The sequence below is a fragment of the Pectinophora gossypiella genome, chromosome 8 (assembly GCF_024362695.1).
Source record: "Pectinophora gossypiella chromosome 8, ilPecGoss1.1, whole genome shotgun sequence".
NCBI classification, from domain to species: Eukaryota; Metazoa; Arthropoda; class Insecta; order Lepidoptera; family Gelechiidae; genus Pectinophora; species Pectinophora gossypiella.
In genome coordinates, this window is record NC_065411.1 from 8,991,515 (window position 1) to 9,010,776 (window position 19,262).

A 19,262-nucleotide genomic window follows, 5' to 3' on the forward strand; every position below is an offset into this window, starting at 1 on the left:
ATCCAAAAAAAGATGAGCAAATTATAAGTCTTTCTATATTTTGATCTTTGACATGATTCCGTGACGTCATAAGTTACGTGACGTATTCGCAGCAAGCTTGTTCGAGGTTTAATACTAATTTGAACTTTACAGCACACTATTTGAGTTGAAAAAGGGAGAGCAAGTATCACAGCTTCGATTTATCTTACAGTCGAGGGTTACTTTCTAATGTGATTCTAATATATTTCCCGCCCGCTGCTCGCTTGTGTGGGCGTCGAAGGTTAAAAAATAAATAAGGATCCCTTGTCTCAAATAGCGTCAAACGATTTTGCTATCTCCTTTGAAATTATAAAGCTAGGTAGGTATTTTGCGAGAAAACAATTTTGGAAGACATACTTGCGCCATTCAGAGTCGCTGAATAGGTATTGTAACAAATAACATTGCCTATTCAACTTATCTACAGTATCATTTATGAGAATGTGGAAATATATCTAAAACTAAACTAATGTGTACCTAAACAAGTGAAAATGACATTGGTGCTTTTTCCGTCGTAGCGTCTGTTCTCGTGGTTTTATGTGACCTTGTGTTTCGAAATCTCTTCTTTCGATTTAATCCTCCCATGTCTTGCACCTGGTGGGGCTGTATGACGCTGGGGAAGGGGAGATTTTTTCGAATTCGTGTGTCGTAGCTGATACTTCGCCGGAGCCGGTACTGGACCACATGTAGTTGAGTATCGCCGCCGATCCTCACGCGGATCGCTCGACGAGGGTAAATACGACTGGAAAATACTACTTCTCCTCCGCCGCAGAAGACCTCTATAGAGCTAAAGTCCACGTAGATGCGCCAGTGGACGAGGTCGGAGGGCGGTGCCCAGTCTGCCCGCCGCATTCCGTCCTCACCTCCGCGGTTCACACTCACATACCCTCTCTTAGCACTATACTCCACCACATATCTCCTCTCGCCGTTCCACTCGAAAATAATCGATGCGTCGTTCGCGCCCGCTGTAGAATTCACTATCAGTTCGAAGGCTTTACTGCCCGCGTAGAAAGCTTCCCCTGGAGAATACCATGCGTCTTCCAAAATCTCTGATCGAAGTTCCATCGCTTCTATGACAGGCGTCATAAGAAGGTGACCTCGAGAAGATAATTTCAGCTCGCGAGTTAACGTAAGCATACTCGCCCAACCTTCTTTGGACTCTTCGAAGCTGCTCTCCCACATGCCAAGCCATCCAACCAATAGCCGTCTCCCATCGTCATCTAGAAGTGTCTGGGGAGCATAAAAATCGTGACCATAATCCAGCTCATTGAACGTAGCCGTCGACACTTCAAACTCATCATCAAACTGCCCACTTAAATAATCGAACGTTCCAACTAAATATCCCGTTTGGTACAAATTTCGGAACCGATATCCGTCTGTTTGGACACCTCGCGCGCAGAATATAAGCACGTGCTGCCCGTCGATCTCGAAGAACTCCGGGTTCTCCCACACGTAACCCATGTCTCCGTAGGATTGTGCTACCGTTCCGTTCAGTTTCCAATGGAACATATCCGGCGAGGAGTACAGCAGCAGCTGCCCCTGTTGTTGCCGCGACATCACACCCACCAACATGTACCACGAGTTTCGAAACCTCCACACTTTTGGATTTCGAAACTCTCCGTCGTTACCGTACGGCGATGCTTTTATAATCGGATTGTAGAGATACTTCTGAAATACGATCCCGTCAGAGCTGATCGCAACATTTTGGTTCTGATGCGTCTTGTTGTTGATGACTACGTTCCCCGTGTAGAAGAGGGTGAGGTAGTCGTTGTGCACGAGCGCGGAGCCTGCGAGGCAGCCGTGCTTCTCGTAGTATTCCTTGGGCACGAGCGCGGGCGGATAATAAGTCCAGTCGACGAGGTTGTCGCTGACAGCGTGACCCCAGTTCATGTGGCCCCACGCGCCGTTGTATGGATGGTACTGGTAGAAGATATGGTACTGCTGACGGAACTTGACGAAGCCGGCGGGATCGTTGAGCCAGCCCATAGGGCAGGTGATGTGGTAGAGCGGACGATACTTCTTCCGCGTCAAGTATCGTCTCTCAGTGAAGATATCGAATGTGGGGTCCTCGGCGGGATACTGCGCGACGGCTGCCCCGAGCAGCGCGAGTAGCGTGAGCACTTCCATCGGCTCTGCAGTACGGCCGCTGACTGACTGCTAGCCGAAGGAAAAACTTTTGTTCTGTGATCGCTTTACAATGGGCATGTTTAGACTATTAGTTTAGATAATGCTCGCGCTAGTAAAGGCTGGATTGTAAACAATTACGTTATATTTTTTGGGATCACGAGCTGATCTAATAGGTATCGTCATTTCGCGTAAGTTACAAGCGATTTTTGTAAACAAATGCTCTAATGCATACACGTTAGCACTTATAACCGCACTAAACTCACCCATGCCATTGACCAAATCACTACTGACATAGCAATACAGACGGAATAGAAGTAATACAATAAGAGGTATCAATAGGAAAACCGGTAGCTACTCGCTATATTCGTCCTAAGATATCTGCAGGGCTGACACGCGCAACGTAATAAAATTATCGATCGATTCAATCAATTTTGTCGAAATCGATGAGTTTGTTTATTTGTTTGGGCTTTGGGGCCTATGGCGGCTCAGTAATAACCCTGACACCACAGGGTTGATGGGGTTGGTAATCCACCTCACAATCCACACGATAGAAGAAGATTGTTTTTTTCCCTAAAATGCGTGTCACGTGATTTAGTTCGTATTTAGACAGAACGACATGACTTATTTGGGTTCATCTAGGGTTCACATATTAGCACCAATCGACAAAATGACATAATTATAACGTCAGAATCGATAAAATAACCGTGACAAAATTTTATCACGTTGCGCACGTTAGCCCTACTGTAAAGGGCATTTGCGACGACACTTAAGGTGTAGTCCTAAATTGTAATGCCTATTCGGGTAAGCAGAAATTGTCTTCTGACAACTGGTTACTTACTTAATTACCTATCGTCAGAAATCGCCAGACCAGACATCTCATTGATTTCGCGACCTACTGTTATTGTTTGATGTTGTCTTCTAAAGGGCATAATATTATCTATTATTAATAGCTTTTCTTACGAGTTTAAGACATAATAAAATAACTGACCTAGTTTAGGTACCTACAGAGAACTTAACAATGGGAGAAATTCCTCTATTTTATATAAATAAATCAGGCCGAATATACATACCTATATTAGGTAGTGGACAGAAACAATAAGGACAGTCTTATCGTAAGTGCATGCATACGAACGAAGCGGCAAGAGTTTATATCACAACTATTCACAACAACCGCTAACGTGTTAGGTAATACATGGAGTTACTGACGTCGTAACGAACACTGAGGGGGATGATTCAGACCATGATTCTGAGCTGCAAGTAGAATTTTCCGTCGCAAAACTCAAGTTTGTTTTAAAATTATTTTGAATTCTATACTCTTGCGACGGAAAATTCTACTTGATATTTGCTCAGAATAATGAGCTGAATCATCCCCCCTCAATATTCGTTACGTTGTCGCTTACACCCTGTACAAGTAGCGATATAAGTAGTATGGGTGCTAGTGAGGCGGACGATTCAAACTATGATTTGTGAGATGATATCAATAAGAATTTTCTGCCGGAAGATTCGTGAAAATTTAAATTATTTTTGTTTATTATTTTCTGTTCCCTTCCAATACTTTTGCGGCAGCTTATTTTGCACGGCTCTTGCTATGAACTTAGAATCATTGCCTGAATCATCCCTCAATGTTTTCGTTTCGTTTTTACTAACACCCCGTATGTTTGAGGCGAGGTGTACATCGCACCCGTTTTTACGTTTACAATGTATCACGCCGGTATAAAGTATCGGTATGTACCGATTTCCTATGGCTCTATAAATGTTTCTTTATTATTTATTTATTTGTACACAATAAAACAGGCAAAAGGAACATACAAAGAAAACAGACATTACAGGTGAGCTACCTTAGAAATAAGGCCGCCCTTTGCACTTTTGTTTGAATTGTATTCCTGTGTTGTAGGTATGATCCTTCTGTATAATAAATTATTGTAAGTTACGTCTACAAATCATGCGGGTTTACCCATAGAATGTGACACATCTTGGTTGTTGTACTTATAAAATACCAACATAACATAAGCTCACTACTATATCCCAATTGGGGTAGTCAGAGGTACATCAACCATCGCAAGATGGACTCAAGTACACACGTCACCAAGCTTTCAAACCAAATGCCACAAACAAAATCATATAAGTACCTAAAAGTGATGCAAGAATGTTTTCTCTCAAAGTTCCGTAGTTTGCAACCGTATATGTCTCTTTTGAAACAGATACGCGCTTGTTACTTATACTCGTACGCTCCACTGAACGCCCCAAGACTAAATGGAATATCGCTTACTCATCATCACTAATTTACAGCTACGCTCTTGTCGGTGTAGCATTCTTCGTGCTACATTTTTAGGGAAAAATAGGGCAGTGGTTTCCCCCTTTGCCCTCCGCCCTTGTTTTTTTAACAAGACTTATTGTTGATTTGCCTCAGATGGCATTAACTACTCTGTTGTCTAGGCTTAGCTTTAAGAAAAAAACATCGCATATCCTAGTTACAGCGGTCCTGTGTGCTACCGGCTTGCTTATCAACCAGGAACGCCGGTACCGGACTTGCACCATTTTTTAAGTGCAATTTAATAGCCAGCGATACCACCTATCATGTTGATCTAACAGAAAGCTCGGTGAAGCGTGAGTTCATCTTGCGATGGAAGTACCTATGTCTAGCTCAATCCGGAATATGGTATCGCATATCTATGGCGTAACAAGTGCTAGACATATAACCCTCTCCTCGTATTGTTGAGGATACGGAACATATCTGCCTACTCCACCACACTGTGTTGGTTGAGAAAAATTCAAGCCATTTTAAGCAAAGTTCGTACCTACATTGACCTGATCGGGAATCAAACCGGGGGGTTGAGTATTGTAGGTAGCTCTAGGTACTACAAGTAATAATTGAAACGACAAAAGACATAAAAACAAATACCTTTATTTAATTGTAAAGATAACATCGTAAATAAAAGCCAATATACACAAAAATAAACATTTTCCAATTTCAAATTTATTTTCTTATATTATAAAGATTGTTTTTCTTCATTATTATGTTCTAAATGTACATATAAAAATATTATAATATTCTAATTTCAGATATTCTCAAAATATATTATTATGAATATCACAGAATACTCAGATTTATTATATTTTAACTTGTAAACAAATCGATAAGTTAGATTATAAAAGTCATACATACTAATAAACTTATTCTTAGGCACACATTTTTAAGGAGATTACTGAAACACATATAGGAGCAATGTTTACGAAAGTACAATATGAGACAAAATATACCTACGAAGTGACGGCGATATAATGAATTCGATCATTGTTTTTAGACATAGAGTTTTGTCACTTGTCAAGTGTGCCGGAGATTCGTGTAACATGTTGCTAGTCAAACGTTATGACTTGGGGGCTAACCGGTCCACGAAGATCCGTGTTGCTCTATGGAGCTAACCTGGTAACTACACAATTTAACATATAAGGTGTTAGTGACATCATACCGAATACTGAGGGGGATGATTCAGACCATGAAATTTTCCGTCGCAAAATTCATGAGCTTTTTTTAAATTATTTTCAATTCTATACTTATGCGATGGAATATTCCACTTGATTTACCATCTCAGAATCATGGTCTGACTCATCCCTCAATCTTTCGTTACGATGTCACTAACACCCTATATGTTGTTGCTTTGCCCATCTCGATCGGCGGCTTTTTAATATCACGTTGAAAAGGCATAGATATACCTCCGTGCTCCAGTAGCTTTGTTAACGTTATGTTACGTTAACGTTCAGGATTCTCGGAAGTGACACGTGTAAAAAAAAAACACTTTGTGAGACAGTCCCCTGGTTTGGTCAGGACATTGCAGGTTGAAATTGTCCGAAAAATAAGATAATCGATTCTGTGGTACGGAATTCACTCCCAGTTCTCAACTACTATTTACTTAAGTAAATATGTAGTGGATAAGCCACGTCAGGGTTGATAAGATCGGTCATTGATCTCACAACTCACACGAGAGATGGTATGCCGTTTGCATCCCGATTCATTAAACAAATTATCGTTGAACAAAATAACTTACGCTAAATTGGTAATTACGATTATTAATAAACTTTTTGATTATTCAACGGGAAGACTTAAATTATCACGTATTGCACATAATCGTTCTATTTATTATGTACATAGATTACTAAGTTATTATTGCGAAATAATACATTTGACTCACTTGAGCCGATATGGAAGACTTCTCTAAAGACTTGAAAGAAGGTACACAGAAAAAAATATATTAATCTTACGTTAAACATTTAGTAAGAAATATTATATGGAGATTCGAGTACGTTACGCTACAATAACGATAACTTTGAGGGTGATTCAGACCATGATTATGAGTTGATATCAAGTGGAATATTCCATCGCAATAGTATGGAATTGAAAATATAAAAAAAAACACTTAAAGTTTTCATTAATTTTCCGACAGGAAATTCCTCTTCATATCATCTCAGAATCACGGTTTGAATCATCCCCCTCAGTATTCGTTACGGTGTCACTAACACCCTGTATGTACGCTCGTGCGACTCCTTTATCATAATATAAGCTCACGACTATATCCCAATTGGGGTGGTCAGAGGTACATCCATCGCAAGATGAACTAAGTACCCACACATCACTGAACTTTATTTTAGTTCAACGTGATAGAGGTGGTGGTGACACTTTTAAGCTAAGTAAATAGTAAGAACTATTTCAACCATTTGATCAACTCTACAAGCTTTATATGTGATGCTATTACAATACAAATATGGTACAAAACACTTATTGAACAATGAATCCTTGTTGCCAATGTACTAGGGGTGTCGTAGCGAAGTATGGAGGTCTGCCCATAGCGCTGCGACCTTAGCGTGTGCGGTCCCGTGTGTCCGGAACAACTCTGGCAGAGACTCCAACGCCGCGAGGGCGTAGGCTCGGGCTATCTGGGCTTCCTAAAGAACAAAAAAAAAACAATTCTAATAAGATTTTTAACATCATGGTCAGTGGAAAAAAATAGCTTTATAGTACTATCTCCAAAATAACTCACCTATAAGCTCAAGTTTATAACAGATGGTTTGTAATAGTTCTAAGAAATCAAACTAAACAAATGCACTTTCACAAAAGCATAACAATATTACGAACAGCGTGTCAGGTTGTAGCGGTGACGAGAACTACCCACAAATTACCTACCTATTAAAAAAAAGAACAGTCATAGAGAATGTATTTTGTTTGAATAAGACATACCTACAACCAATAACTTCTTATACGTAAATGCCTACAACTGTTCCGGGAATTTAGGTTCACATTCCTATAGCTAATAGTCCGCCATCTTTTTAACCGACTCAAAAAAAAGAAGGAGGTTATCATTTTGCCACTTGTTCCTCCAATATAATAGACTGAAATAGTTCTTAGTATAAATAATATCACAATACGGCATTATGTCATTCGTTTGTATACCTACAAGAAGCAATGTTTGGAAAGAGGTACTTATAACAATAGCAATAATATTTTATATTCGGCACGATACAACTGAATGTTTTGGTGCTCTAGAATTCGAACCTTAACTACGTTCCCATGACCGTGAACTGGCGAATATATGTCACGGTCAACATAGGCGTATCTTTGACAGGCAGCATTTGAGTTGCGGCTGCAATTTTTCTGTTCTGTAGTTGCGTGTTCGAAATACGCTTGTATCTCAGAAACTATTGGGATTATGACGGCAAACGTTATTTATATAGATTCTAAATTTAAAGGAAAATATATAATAGGAATACAGATCTTCTTCTTCTTCGTCGTTCCCTCACTGCTGAGGATCGCGACCACAGGTTATGGTTTTCCACTCGGTACGGCTATATGCTGCGTGGACCGCCCTCTGTATGCTGCCGCCCACCGTCTTCTTCACGATGTCAGACCACCTCGTAGGCGCCCTCCCATTTGTTTGCATAGCGCACTTACTTATACATGCGTAAATGTCAAATTGCAATATTGCTTTCTTAGATGAATTGCTTCGATGTGGCCATTTTAACCCCCCCATAAACCTAATAAAAATACTAGTGGAATTGACTCCCGTAGCGAGCCCCTACGTTAGTAACTAAAGCCATCATGGACTGCTAAGATAATATTCTACGTGGTAACTAAAATTACGTGATGGTGGCTAAGTTGTTAGTTGTGCAGGATCGAACCAAATGGAATTCCATAGTCTCTGCTTACCCCGATGAGTGTTTAACTTTTATTTAACATGAAACAATTTGAATTGCTCAAGGTAAAATAAATAATAAAATTGCATTCGAGTAACATTAACGCGTTGTTATTTGTCGACACAGTAAAATCTTACAATGTTAAACTAATTTATACCATGTAATTCCACAAGGCAGCATATTAGGTCCTGCTTTGTACCTACTTGCATGGTGCATGATTTTATTTAAATGTGATCAATACAAACATATGTAAATCGTCACGTGTGTAGGGATACAGTACACGATACGGTATCGGGACGATATTCATCTGAAGATGGATATTACGAATCGCATGATGAGCTGACAGATCATTTGTTAACAACGTCATCGTGAGGTAATGAGCTTTATATGTGATGCTAAAAACTAGTAAATAAAACACAAACCTCAAGACTACATTGCAGCGCGTACCGGTGCCGGGCTCGAAGCAGTTGCGAGGCGGCCGAATGCGCGGCGGCGGCGGCGGCTGCGGCGCGCTCCGCGTGCAGCCCCCTTGTTAACCGCGCACAGAGCTCGCGCCACGCTTGTAACGCGTCTAGTGCTAGTAGCATGCGCCCGCTGGGACCGTCCTCTGATTGGTCCAAGTCATCTGGGAGCGACTCGCCTACTTCTATTGCTCGCCTGTCCACGGGTACAATGTTTTTTTCTAAATATCTTCGTGTTTGAGTGGTAAAACAACAATGAAAATCAACAGGTACATTATCGTTACTAAGCTTTGAGTACTAATCAATGCTGGGCAAGAATGATGTGTTTTTATCATGTTAAGCTGGATATTTGATCCAAGCAGGATATTTGTCTGCCATACGCAATAATAATCATGATGATTAATTTTATAAAGAGAATTATAAAGAGAAATCTAGTAGAATATGCTTTCGATCCAATATGCTGTCGGACAGCGAATCTCAAATAAGTATACATACGTCTAATAATACGAGATAATACATTCTATATCCTCTTAACGCCGAGATTTCCAGACACAATAGTTAAACAATGGGTTTTGGATTTTAAAAGAACATTCGGTCTTACACTTTAGATATGTATGCAGATTATTATATATAGAGCCGGTATGCCAAGCCAGACTTGCCAAAAACAATAAAAAATGTACTCACTCGGCAGCAGCTTTCATAGCGAGTCGGATGCGCGTCCAACGCTGCGAGTCGCCGGTGGCCGGTGCTGACAGCGCGTTAAGACCCGCGCCCATTTCTCGGATGTCTGCCCGCTCCGCTTCGCAACGACCTTCCACTACAAAGAAAATAAAATTGGAGTAAGCGTCTAAACAACAGTGGGCATAGGTAACCAGGGTTGAAGAGATCGGTAGTTGATCTCACAACCCACACGAGATAAGAAAAGTGATTGCAAGTTGTCTTAAACAGCCTCCATGGTCCACTGGTTGAGTGTTGGGCTTACGATCCGGAGGCTCCGGGTTCGAATACCGGTGGGGACATATCACAAAAATCACTTTGTGATCCCTAATTTAGTTAGGACATTACAGGCTGAAAGTAAGATGATCCGTGCTTAGAAAGGCACGTTAAGCCGTTGGTACCGGTTACTACTTACTGATGTAAGTATTTTGTTGTTACATGAGCCATGTCAGGGGCCTTTGGCGGCTCAGTAATAACCCTGACACTAGAAGAAGAAGAACACGACAAGAAGAAGTTGCCTTCTGACTACCTTTATGCGACTCTGACCACCCCATTACGGTTTACTATGAGTTTATATAAGTAAGTAGTATGTATGTCTGTATTTCTTCTTCTTATACACCGCATCGATGCGATGGCATATCGTACCGTTTCGAAAAGCGTCGTATTCAAATTATTCATTTTCATAAACCAACCTCTTTCAAATGTCTGATAGAGCCTGCCCACCCCCAACTGCACTAGTCTCAGTTGTTCTTGCTCCGATACGAACGACGCCTGCATCTCTTCTGTGGGTATTGATCCTCTCTAGAACAAATATAATATAATTGGAATCATAATCATTACTTTGAAGAACACTAAAGAAGAAGAAGAAGAAGGAATATGTATTTATAAATATTATTTGTCATATCAAGTCGTTATAGTTGAGTATCTGGATGGCTCTAAACCACTGAATTCTAATTTATTATCGAATCATAAATAATTAATAAGGAAAACATCATGAGGAAACTCAAATCCCACCAAAAACATTTTCATGTAAAATGTAGCCAAGACAAGATCATAATAGATTCACTGCTGACAATATGTGCTGAGAATTTGGTTTATCTGGTATAATCCAAACCTGAGTTATGACGGTTCAAAACATCGACGAAACATTTAGAAAAAAGTAGGTACTGCCCTGCCCTTGCGCCTCTTGCTCGTCTTGACACACGAGAAGCATGTTTTCATAATTGGCAATAAGTTAACCCAGGAAAAATGTATAATACACACTTTATTTAAAAGCTTTAACCTACCGCATCATCCTGTGTGCCAGCCAAGATGAACTCGTCGTGTTTGGGCTTGTCAAGCCTCACAGAGGTCTCGCACAAGAAGCTCCGTAGGTCTGCGTCATGTGCTAGGACCGGGTGACGACACACCAGCGTCAACCATCGTTGCAGTGCGGCGCGACGACGTTGGAGGAACTTTGGACTGCCGCCGCCGACCACCACGCGCTTTGGAGGTAGCCGGCATACGGCGCTGGAAGGTTGACAGGTTGATTTTGCAGTGTTTTGTACGACGTCTTGAGGAAGTGTTTACCTTATTAAGGCACATTACGCAACGCATCGACCACGTTGAATCACGTAGTTATATTAAAAAGGCTTAATCGAGACCCTACCCTAATAGGTATAGGTATTATTACATCGCAGGCATAGGGCCGCAATAGTATCATGAAGTTGTATACGAATACCTAACATACTTGGCACATACCGGAAGCTGATAAAGTGAAAGAATCACGGAGCATACTTCACCACATTGCTCACCAGCGGATTTGTGACGAAGATACACACCCAGAGTCAATTTAGAAAATATATTCCTAACTTGGCAGGGCATTATTACATATTATACAAATTATACAACTCGCATTTAACGATATTTTTATCAACAACGTAAACAGAGGTCATTCGGTCGTAAACACGATCGAATTATGTAGGTACAAGCAATAGGCGATCGCTATACTTAGTAGAAACGAAAGTATACATTGATCTACTACAATAGTCTATTTTCAAACTATTCCTCGCCAATGATGGTCAAATTAGTTTTACCGAGTTTCACCATCATCATCTCCCTAGCATTATCCCGTTTTTCACAGGGTCCGCTTACCTAACCAGGTACCGGGTACCGAGTTTGAAATGTCCTGTTTAGAGGTTGCGCATAAGCATGGAATGAAGTATCGCATAAGCCATTTGTGCATAGCTCACGCTACGCTAAAAATCACGTTTGTTATCTTAGTAACATTTGACGCATTGGTTAATTATGATTAGGTATTAGCTTCTTTTCATGTAATTTTAGAAACGGAAGAAAAGTAATGTGTCGTAAACGGCGTCGCAACACTACGCTACCTGTAAAAACCATTACGGCAATTCCGCTGGGTCCACATTTTTCCCATATATAACAGTTACGTCCTCGTATGGAGCCCGTGACCGCACTAGCAATCATAGACCGGGAGCATTATACATTATGTGGACGCAGTTTTATACGAACCAAACAAAACGCGAACACTTCTCTCTCAGACCACACATCAAACATATGAGTACACGCGTAAGTTAGATAATGCGGGATAATATCATCCGGCCACTTCATCACATTTCCTCATCCAATACTGTGAGAATGACGAGGTTGATCAAGTGGATGTGATGTGTCATTGGGATCATTATTGTATCTAATACTGCCGCATCTACACTGCAATACGATTTAATAACTACATGTAGCCTGTACGTAGATTGTAGACATGTCTTCGTGGGCCAGTGAGAGAATCAGCCAAACATCTGAAAGTCCTTCATACAATTCTGAAAAGTTTTTAGATTGTCCGTAGTTTTATCCGAAAGTAAGATGATTCTGTGCGTCGGTTTCCAGCTTCTAGTAATTAGATAGAAATTCAGTAAATATAATCTATAGAAAAGAACAAACAACATACCGATACGGATATTTGGCATACAGCACATCATATAACTGAGCAAATTCATTGTATCTCCTTGTGACTGTGGTGCCAAATCTTCTAGAGCTGACGTAGTATTCACAGTGCTTCAAAATGAGTCCTTTACGTTCTGGCACCAGTTCTACGCTGACCACGTCTGTAGCTTCCAAGTCTTCAAATGACACTAGGTCAGGACTGCTTGACATAGTTTAACACTGTGGGAAGTATACAGTATTATTTAAAATGTCTCGTCATTTTCTATACTCATATAGACAGTCCTTGTTATTATATTAATATCATTATTAGGTGCAGTTGCCACTACCATCTAATAATTCAGTTCCCAAGCAAAATAGTTTATTATCATGTGAGTGGTGTATACTAGTGTGTAGTCTGGTCTGTGGTACAATATTAATGTGTGTAGATATTCACATGAAAGTAAATGAATTGAAATACATACAACATCTGTGCAAACTGATAAACATTAATAATGATAAAACCATCCAAGTTTTATAGCACACATCATACTACTGGATTATTTACATATTCAATAAGATATATTTACAAGCAAAGTATGCAAATTGAAGGAAAAACAAAATCTATACTTTTATATAATGTAACAAAATATTATGATCATATTAAAAAATTATTACTATAGGAATTCACTATGCTAAATGCCTAGTAGAGATACACTGTTTTGTTTAAGATATTCCTTTCCAGTCTTTCAATAGATAATGGAACGTAGCATAACATTATCATTAAACATAAATTTTACATTTCTCATAACTTCGTCAAGTATAATATGTAGCTATTGAGCTACATATTATGTAACAAAATAATTTTTACATGATTTAGTGAACTTTCTTGCGAAATGAAAAAATATTTATATCCTGCATATCATTTATATGATACAATCTAAAGCACTCACACCCGTATTCTAAGATGTTTACTCAAAACTGCCTTCACTCGGTCCTCAGCCAAGGCCACCTTAAGGGATTCTCAAAATCTCCTTGAAATCGGTATTCTTAGTTGGCACCTCAACCTTAACGGAGGTTTCCTCCAGCGAGGAAGAGTGGAGGTATGACGTCATTGTTTTCGTATTATTTTGTTGGCAGCATGATAGAATTCTGTTGGCTGTGGTCACGTTTGTAGTTTATGGGAACATTTAAACGTCAAACAAATTGTCAAATCGACTTTGACAGTTGATTTCGCGGTACCGGCTTTGTTTATTTCAAACACAAATTTCAGACTACTTTGCACTGAGCAAGTTATCATCCGTCCCAAACTACTTTGTGGAGTGTGAAAGTGTTTATTAGATTTGTAAAAGTGTTTATCAAGTCAAAATGTCGAGCGGATCAACAAGACAAACTTTCACTGAACACGAAAAAGTGTGTCTGCAGGAATTAGTTTTGAAATATAAATTAAATTCTGCTGCAACTATTGGGGCTGGAAATGCAAATGTAAAAAAAATGGCTTGGGTACGCCTTACACAAGAATTTAACTCCATTGCGACCAATAGTAAAGTAAGTACCTAATTGTAGCACATAATATTAATATCATTCCTGATTTTGATTAAACTTACAAACAAACCTTTGATTTCTTTTAGCGAACAGAGGCACAATTAAAAAAATGTTGGGACAATTTAAAAACCAGAAGAAAACAATTTCTAGCACAAGAAAAAAGGTAAAATATCATATACTTTCTTAAAAGTAAATATTTAATTATTTACTATTGTTACAAAACAGAGTGCAATGCTGTAAGTAATGTTATTTTTAAGCTTCTCTTTTTTTCATTTGAATTTGGAAGGGAACGCATGAGGACCGGAGGTGGGTTGTATGCAGCTAGTACCTCTCAAGGCTCCCAGGAGGCTATTGATGCTGCTCTTTTGGATGCCACAAATATAGAGCTACAAGGCGTGTTTGATAGTGATAGTGGTGAGTTATCAGGATATACATACATACCTTATTCCACTTACTAAAGGTATGTTTTTTATATCTCTTTTCTATGTTCAGTTGAAAGTTAATAGAATTTCGCCGAGTGGCTCTTGCAAGTAAAAATTATAGCAATTGATAACATTTTCATTCCAGATATGGTGTTGGACCACAACATGTTAGCCCCAGTACCCGATCTCCCTGCACCTGCAGCCCCTGCAGCACCCGCTAATACCTCACCTGGCGAAGGACCATCCCAAATACAAAGTATAATAGTTAAGCTATATTTTTTGCCATTTCTAACACAATAAACAACATATTTTTTTTGCAGAATACATTATGTTTTGCCTTTTTTGCAGAAGCTATTCCTGTGGAAGTTGATATTGAAATAATGGATAATCAATATCGTCCATCAGCCGGGTCTCGTCTCTCCGATTATGAGCCACCTTCTCTAATTCAAGGTATTTTCTTAGATATTTTCTTAAGTTGATTATCTAGTACATTTAAACAAAACTATAGGCTTGATTATTATTACAAGTAATCTAAACCAGTGTGAAGATTTTAAAGATTTTAAGAAAGAGGTGTGTTTAATGAACACTTATGTAACCTTATTTAAGTAACATATTTGGAATTTTTTATTTGTAGAGTCTGTTCCTGTGGCACAAGTAGAGCTACCTCGTCGACCATCAACTGGATTGAGAGAACATGATTATGGAGCACCTTCTCAAACTCAAGGTATTCTTATTATAGCAATATTGTTGAACAAAATCTGCTTTATAAGTAACTAAAATAATTTCTAATGTATTTTTGGTAACAAATTCCTAGAAACCCCATGCTGATCTTGCGCGACCCAACTCCGTCCACAAAAGTTTTTAGAGCTTTCTTATCTTTTGTTTACATTCACATCTGTGAATGTGATGGCCATCTGTCAGCACTTGTGGTGACCTTTTTTTATATTAGCCAGTTAAACGTATTCACTTCGGAGTAAAAAGGATCGGTTAAAAAATATTTTTATTATAAGTACATACACATACATAAACTCACGCCCGTAAGCCCTAATGGGGTGGGCAGAGCCACAAGTAATCAAAGACAACTTGCAGCCACTGTTGATACGATGTCGTTTATTATAAGTAACTGTGTTTATTAAGCCTGTGAACTTTCAAATCAAATCAAATCAAATATACTTTATTGCACAGAACTACAGAACTTTCGTGCGTTTTAACATATCTTCTTGTTACGTTTCAGCTTCAAAGAACATTCGGGCTCATGTAATTAATCAGGAGTTCACCTTGCGAAAGGATAGATATCAGGTGATAGTGGACAGGGAGGAGGAGCTACACAAATTGAGGGTAGCAGAGCGGGAGTGGCTCGTAAAGGCAGCTGAGGAGACATATCATAAAGCTCGCCTTGAAAAGGAAAGTGCGCAGGAGTTGCTGCTATGCAGCCGGGCTAAGCGAGAGCTAGCAGAGCTGCATCTTTCTAGGGAAAGAAAGAAATAAATTGATAGTTTTTATAACATTTTTTTTATTGAGCATATCCCTTGTATTTGGAGCAATAACTAATTTTAACTATGATACAAATAATGGAATCTTAAAGAATATTTCTAAGAACTTTTTCTATATGAATTATAACATAATATTATAGGTATTTAATACATATCTAACAACTAGATAGAAACTAAACTAGTACATAACACAATACAGTAACTCTTTATTATTTAAATACAAGAAGCAAGTGGTACAAAAGGCGTTCTTTTTGCTGAGGAAACATAACTAACATAACAAAATTATACTTAACTAAAATGTCTTGCGATAAAACTAGCTCTTATAATACTACCTCGTTCATTGTCTGGAACAGGTGTTGGTGGGTCTATCCTTGACCTCAAGGGTTCTGGCATTTCTTGGTTAGTGTTAACACTGATATTGTGCAATACAGCACATGCCACGATGATGTTAGGGACATTTTTTATTTTGTTCTGAAGCTTCCTGCTTAAACAAGCAAATCTTCTTTTCAGGACACCATTCAGCCTTTCTATAATATTTCTAGTACTGATATGGGATCTGTTGTAGCGCTCCTGAGCTGGTGTTTGTGGATTTAGCACGGGAGTATACGTGTAAGACGACTGTGCATATCCACTGTCCCCTAAAAGTATGCCAGCACCTACTAAATCCCCTTCTTCAAAGCGCATACTACAACGGCTGTTGCTGAATATGCGGGAATCATGGGCAGATCCTGGCCACCTTGCCACAATGTCGTAAATCAACATTTGTGGCCCGCATATTAGTTGTACATTTATAGAGAACTCACCTTTTCTATTTCTGAAAAGTTCTCCATTTTCCCGACTCGGATTTTTAATTGGTACGTGAGTGCAGTCAATGCACCCGATTACCCCTGGGAATTGAGCACGTTGGTAAAATGCTCTCTTCACGTTGGCTCTCTCGTGTGCTCCAGGGAACTTGATAAACTCAACTACTTTCATTGCTAATATTTTCGATAGCTTAGCCACGATTTTAGATACAACTGGCTGACTGATCTTATGCAGGTCTCCGCAAACAATCTGTTGAAACAGAAATAGTTTGGTAAATATTTTTTATAACTGTAGATAAGTAATTATATAAATGCTTGAATGGCTAACTTACCTGGAAGTTTCCTGTAGCATAAAATCTTAACGCTATGAGTAGTTGCAATATGGGTGGTAAAGGTAACCCTTTGTTGGTTACATTTGATTGCAATCCAATCAGTGGCAATATCATATGAACAACGGTATCTTTCCTAAATCGAAAGCGTTTTTGAAATTGTTCTTCGTCGTAACATTCCAAAGGGTTTTGAGCGTCTCTGATATATTTCCGCGCCGGATAATCGTAAGGATTATCATAAACATAATCCATAAACTCTTCAAAGTCACTATATAAGTCACTATCACTCATTTTAATAACAAAAATCGAAGTTTGTAATATAAAAAGTATCGTCACAACAAGCGTTCGCACGGATTTCAAGCGTTGAGTAGTCCTTAAGGTAGGTCACGAGGTACCTTACATTTGACAGTTCATTCCTCAATTTTTACTCACCTCCAGTGAGGAAGAACCATAAGTCGAGGACGTAAATGTCAACTATGAATACCAAAAATCCTCAACCAAGGTTGAGTCGAGTGGAGGAAATCTTGAGTGACATCTGAGAATACGGGTGTCAGTCACAAAAATGAGAAAATGGGAGTAACACAATTAAACAAACTTGGCATAGGATCTGTAATAATCAAATTACCGCCACTGGATTTATGATTTTGAGTCAACAATATACAATAAAACATATTAAATCGCAGTACCTATAATATGCAATTATGTAAAAAGAAACAAGTTATTTACCTTCTGTCAAAGTAAGTTACACTAAGTTAGCGCTAAGCAGAGCGTTGGCTACTTGAAGATCGTGCTTGTTGTCGATTTCCAAGCTCTCGATAGATGACACTTCTACAAACGTACAGCTGGAACAGAATTTCTAGTAATAACAGCAGTGTAATTTTTCAGTAAAAGACTAGTAAAACTAATAAAAAACTTTCCATTCCGCTCGAACACGAAAACTTTTTGACACTTTTTTTTTTTTTTTTTTTTTGGTTTGGTTTTCCCCGAAGGGTAAGGCAAAGGGAACTATGCCCATACAGCCATGTCTGACGTATTTTTTTTCTTGATGATTAATGAAATGATGAAAGGTGATGATGATGAAACCTAAGCCCCCACCCTCGGAGTAGACTCCTACTCCGAACCCCAAACGAATTAACTCAAAAGTCCGCATAAACTTTTGAGTTATGAAGCGGCTTCCTGACACGAAGCGAAAATAGGCAGATACACTTTGTTTATTGAATACTCCAATATAATAACACTCGCGAATGTCTTCCGACTAACTTAATGCGATCATTAACCACAAAACACCACTTCGTATTAATTATTTAGATCATTCAATGAAGAAAGCAACTGTCCCGTTCCCGCCTCCCGCCAAAAAACCACTTTTTGACACGTTCGTCATTTCTTTATTTGCTTCTTTTTGAAGTTTTGCCTCGGTATCATAGTTCGATCACGGTTTTGCGCGTAGATATTATCAGACCTCTGGCGACAGCTCGATAATATTAATAATCCTGACACCTGTACAGAAAATCCTCTATCGATGTGAGTAGATAGCAAGTGTGTCTTAATGTCCTAACCTAAACGAAAGATGAAGATGATAAACCCGATAATCCATTTGCTACGAATTCCCACCAGAAGAACACGTTCCTTTTCACAATTCAGTTGAGAAAAGAATACGAACGTAAGGAATGTTACGTTTTGTTCATTTTGTTACAAAGATTTAGGTAGGTAATAATAAAATGATCAAATGGGAATAAAATAAAAGAGCTGAAATAGTATTTTATGCAACAGTTGTATAAGAAGGGTCAAAAAATGCGAGTGGCGTGAGTTGCGATGTGAGCCTTGGCGAACATCGCAATAAGAGACGCCACGAGCATTTTTTGACCTAGTTATACAACGTTGCATACAATACTTTTTCTACGACGACGTAATTTTAAATGAAACAAAAATTATACAAAGAAAAATTTTATTTATAAAAATGAAGATGTAAATCTTGAGCTAACGTTGAAATTTCTTCTGGTGTAGAATTCAATAGTTCTTCATCCATTTTTCCTTTTTATTTTATACTTTTTAGTGTTTTGAAACGAAACACAAAAAATTTCCAATTTATTTTCCAACGCGCGGGAAAATGGCGGCAAATGTATACTTTTTTTTTATAGTATATCTATGGCACCAAACAAAGTAAAGGTGCCAGTTTCCAGGTCAAAAAAAAAACAACAACAACAATGCTTTTTTGGCGACATTATAGTACAGTTACACTTTGTAA

The 19,262-nt window shown here is 38.9% G+C and overlaps 4 protein-coding genes across 5 annotated transcripts; 1 reads left to right on the forward strand and 3 right to left on the reverse strand.

Moving 5' to 3' along the window:
• Nucleotides 1–83: 83 nt before the first annotated feature.
• LOC126368710 (sucrose-6-phosphate hydrolase-like) lies at nucleotides 84–2,144 on the reverse strand. The gene has a single exon (XM_050012842.1). It carries the CDS (start codon nucleotides 2,140–2,142, stop codon nucleotides 493–495), a length of 1,650 nt encoding a protein of 549 aa, XP_049868799.1. The 5' UTR covers nucleotides 2,143–2,144; the 3' UTR covers nucleotides 84–492.
• A 2,883-nt stretch (nucleotides 2,145–5,027) lies between these two features.
• On the reverse strand, nucleotides 5,028–17,988 carry LOC126368732 (sorting nexin-8-like). Of its 2 annotated transcripts, none has more exons than XM_050012870.1 (7): nucleotides 17,744–17,988; nucleotides 12,454–12,668; nucleotides 10,793–11,015; nucleotides 10,199–10,307; nucleotides 9,474–9,606; nucleotides 8,751–8,985; nucleotides 5,028–7,083 (listed from the first exon to the last, which is right to left on the reverse strand). In XM_050012870.1, exons 2-7 carry the CDS (start codon nucleotides 12,657–12,659, stop codon nucleotides 6,949–6,951), a joined length of 1,041 nt encoding a protein of 346 aa, XP_049868827.1. In that variant the 5' UTR covers nucleotides 12,660–12,668; nucleotides 17,744–17,988; the 3' UTR covers nucleotides 5,028–6,948. The 2 variants fall into 2 exon arrangements, with proteins under 2 accessions (XP_049868827.1, XP_049868828.1); XM_050012871.1 differs by lacking the exon at nucleotides 17,744–17,988 and adding an exon at nucleotides 17,613–17,714.
• Nucleotides 13,384–15,897, forward strand: LOC126368739 (uncharacterized). Its single transcript, XM_050012878.1, has 7 exons — nucleotides 13,384–13,973; nucleotides 14,057–14,133; nucleotides 14,257–14,384; nucleotides 14,538–14,648; nucleotides 14,741–14,842; nucleotides 15,027–15,116; nucleotides 15,627–15,897. Exons 1-7 carry the CDS (start codon nucleotides 13,794–13,796, stop codon nucleotides 15,878–15,880), a joined length of 942 nt encoding a protein of 313 aa, XP_049868835.1. The 5' UTR covers nucleotides 13,384–13,793; the 3' UTR covers nucleotides 15,881–15,897.
• On the reverse strand, nucleotides 15,992–17,567 carry LOC126368731 (putative nuclease HARBI1). Its single transcript, XM_050012869.1, has 2 exons — nucleotides 17,021–17,567; nucleotides 15,992–16,938 (listed from the first exon to the last, which is right to left on the reverse strand). The coding sequence occupies exons 1-2, from the start codon at nucleotides 17,306–17,308 to the stop codon at nucleotides 16,174–16,176; spliced, it is 1,053 nt and encodes a 350-aa protein (XP_049868826.1). The 5' UTR covers nucleotides 17,309–17,567; the 3' UTR covers nucleotides 15,992–16,173.
• Nucleotides 17,989–19,262: the final 1,274 nt, after the last annotated feature.